The 1,358-nt window shown below is 48.8% G+C and overlaps 1 protein-coding gene across 1 annotated transcript in view; it reads right to left on the bottom strand.

The window, feature by feature from the left end:
- EMH_0011820 (uncharacterized protein) overlaps positions 1-1,358 on the bottom strand; it is a gene marked incomplete at both ends in the record, with an annotated part of 5,079 nt that overhangs the window by 1,043 nt on the left and 2,678 nt on the right. Inside the window, 2 exons of the mRNA XM_013499380.1 lie at positions 185-569; positions 905-1,231. Coding sequence (XP_013354834.1) covers positions 185-569; positions 905-1,231 — 712 coding nt within the window. The remainder of the gene's footprint in view (positions 1-184; positions 570-904; positions 1,232-1,358) is intronic.

The following is a 1,358-nucleotide window of genomic DNA, read 5'->3' as shown; positions in this document are numbered from 1 at the left end:
ATAGCACACAACAAAACATAAAGCGCAGCAATTGCAGCCGCAGCAGCAAAAGTGCAACTTCCAGCAGAACCTGCAGCAGTCGCAGCTGCTGCTGTTGCTGCAACGCTCCACCGTGAACGACATGGATGCTCTATTTAAATCCATCTAATAAGGAGGTCCACAACCCCGCATACTACTGACGTACCCTTTGCCTCTGCATAGAACAGGTCGAATGCCTTTTGTCTTTCAGGTTGCTGCATACTGGATAGACACCTGAGGGCGTAGAACTTGTCACTCATGCACTTTGCAGAAAGGAAGTGCTGATAGGCAAGCAGTGCGGCCTCGCGATCTCTGGCGCTGCACAGGTAGGACAGGATTTCATTCCGGAGGCGTCGCCTGCCCATATCTTGATGATCAAATATCTCAACCCTGTGCACCGTGAGGTCTTTGTACAAATTAAGCATATCCGCCTTGAACGCCGCCGCCAAATCGAGCATCACGGAGTAACGAGCACTGTGCAGAGCCACCGGGTCCACTGGCTCTACATGGCTCTCCAATTCCGCTATCTCAGGCAGACGTAAAGTCAGGCCCTGATCACCAACAAACATAATCAAGCATAAGAATTATCCTTACCTATATTTAAAACGACATATCTGTAATTATACATATGCACACACGTACGATTCTACCAAAAGATCTATGTACACTCATCATGCATATTTGTATTATTAACAACAAAATATATTGCATATGATTCTCCGCAACAACTCGAGATGTTAACCAGGGGTGTCTGCACTAGTTGAGGCCACAAACTGATCTCTCGGGAATGTGCATGTGACCCCTCGTACACCGGAGCCTAAACCCTAAACCCTAAACCCTAAACCCTAAACCCTAGGCCCTTTGTTTGGTGATTTTCGCTGCTGACTTTGACGTTCTTGTCGCTCCCGGAGTCCATGAGAACAGCGCTGAACGCGTTAAGGAACGCCTTGTCTAGAGCCGGGAGTGCATCTATGTTCCTGTCTCTCCTTGCATTTTTAACTCTACCCAGAATGACTCGCGTTGCGAGGTTCTGGACAGCTCTCCATTTGTTGACGGGATCCGTATCGTACGCCGCCAAGAAGGCAAGCTGATCCACCGTCTGTTCATAAACCAGATTAACCGGGGCAGAGAAGTCCCGCAGTATCGAAGGCTCGCAGGCCTCTCGAATGCCTGTAAAGCGGAAGCTCTGCACCTCTTGTGTCATCAGCACCACCTGCAAAGGGGAAGACACAAACAACCACAGACAAGCAGCACGGGTTAAATGACACGAAACACACTCCTGCAAAATCCAATACCATAAACATAGACAAACACCCACCTACAAACTCTCACGACGAGCA

The sequence above is a fragment of the Eimeria mitis genome, genomic scaffold (genome assembly GCF_000499745.2).
Source record: "Eimeria mitis Houghton genomic scaffold, Emh_scaff426, whole genome shotgun sequence".
NCBI lineage: Eukaryota > Apicomplexa > Conoidasida > Eucoccidiorida > Eimeriidae > Eimeria > Eimeria mitis.
Note: the sequence above shows the minus strand (reverse complement) of the source record. Positions and strands in the feature narration are given on the sequence as shown.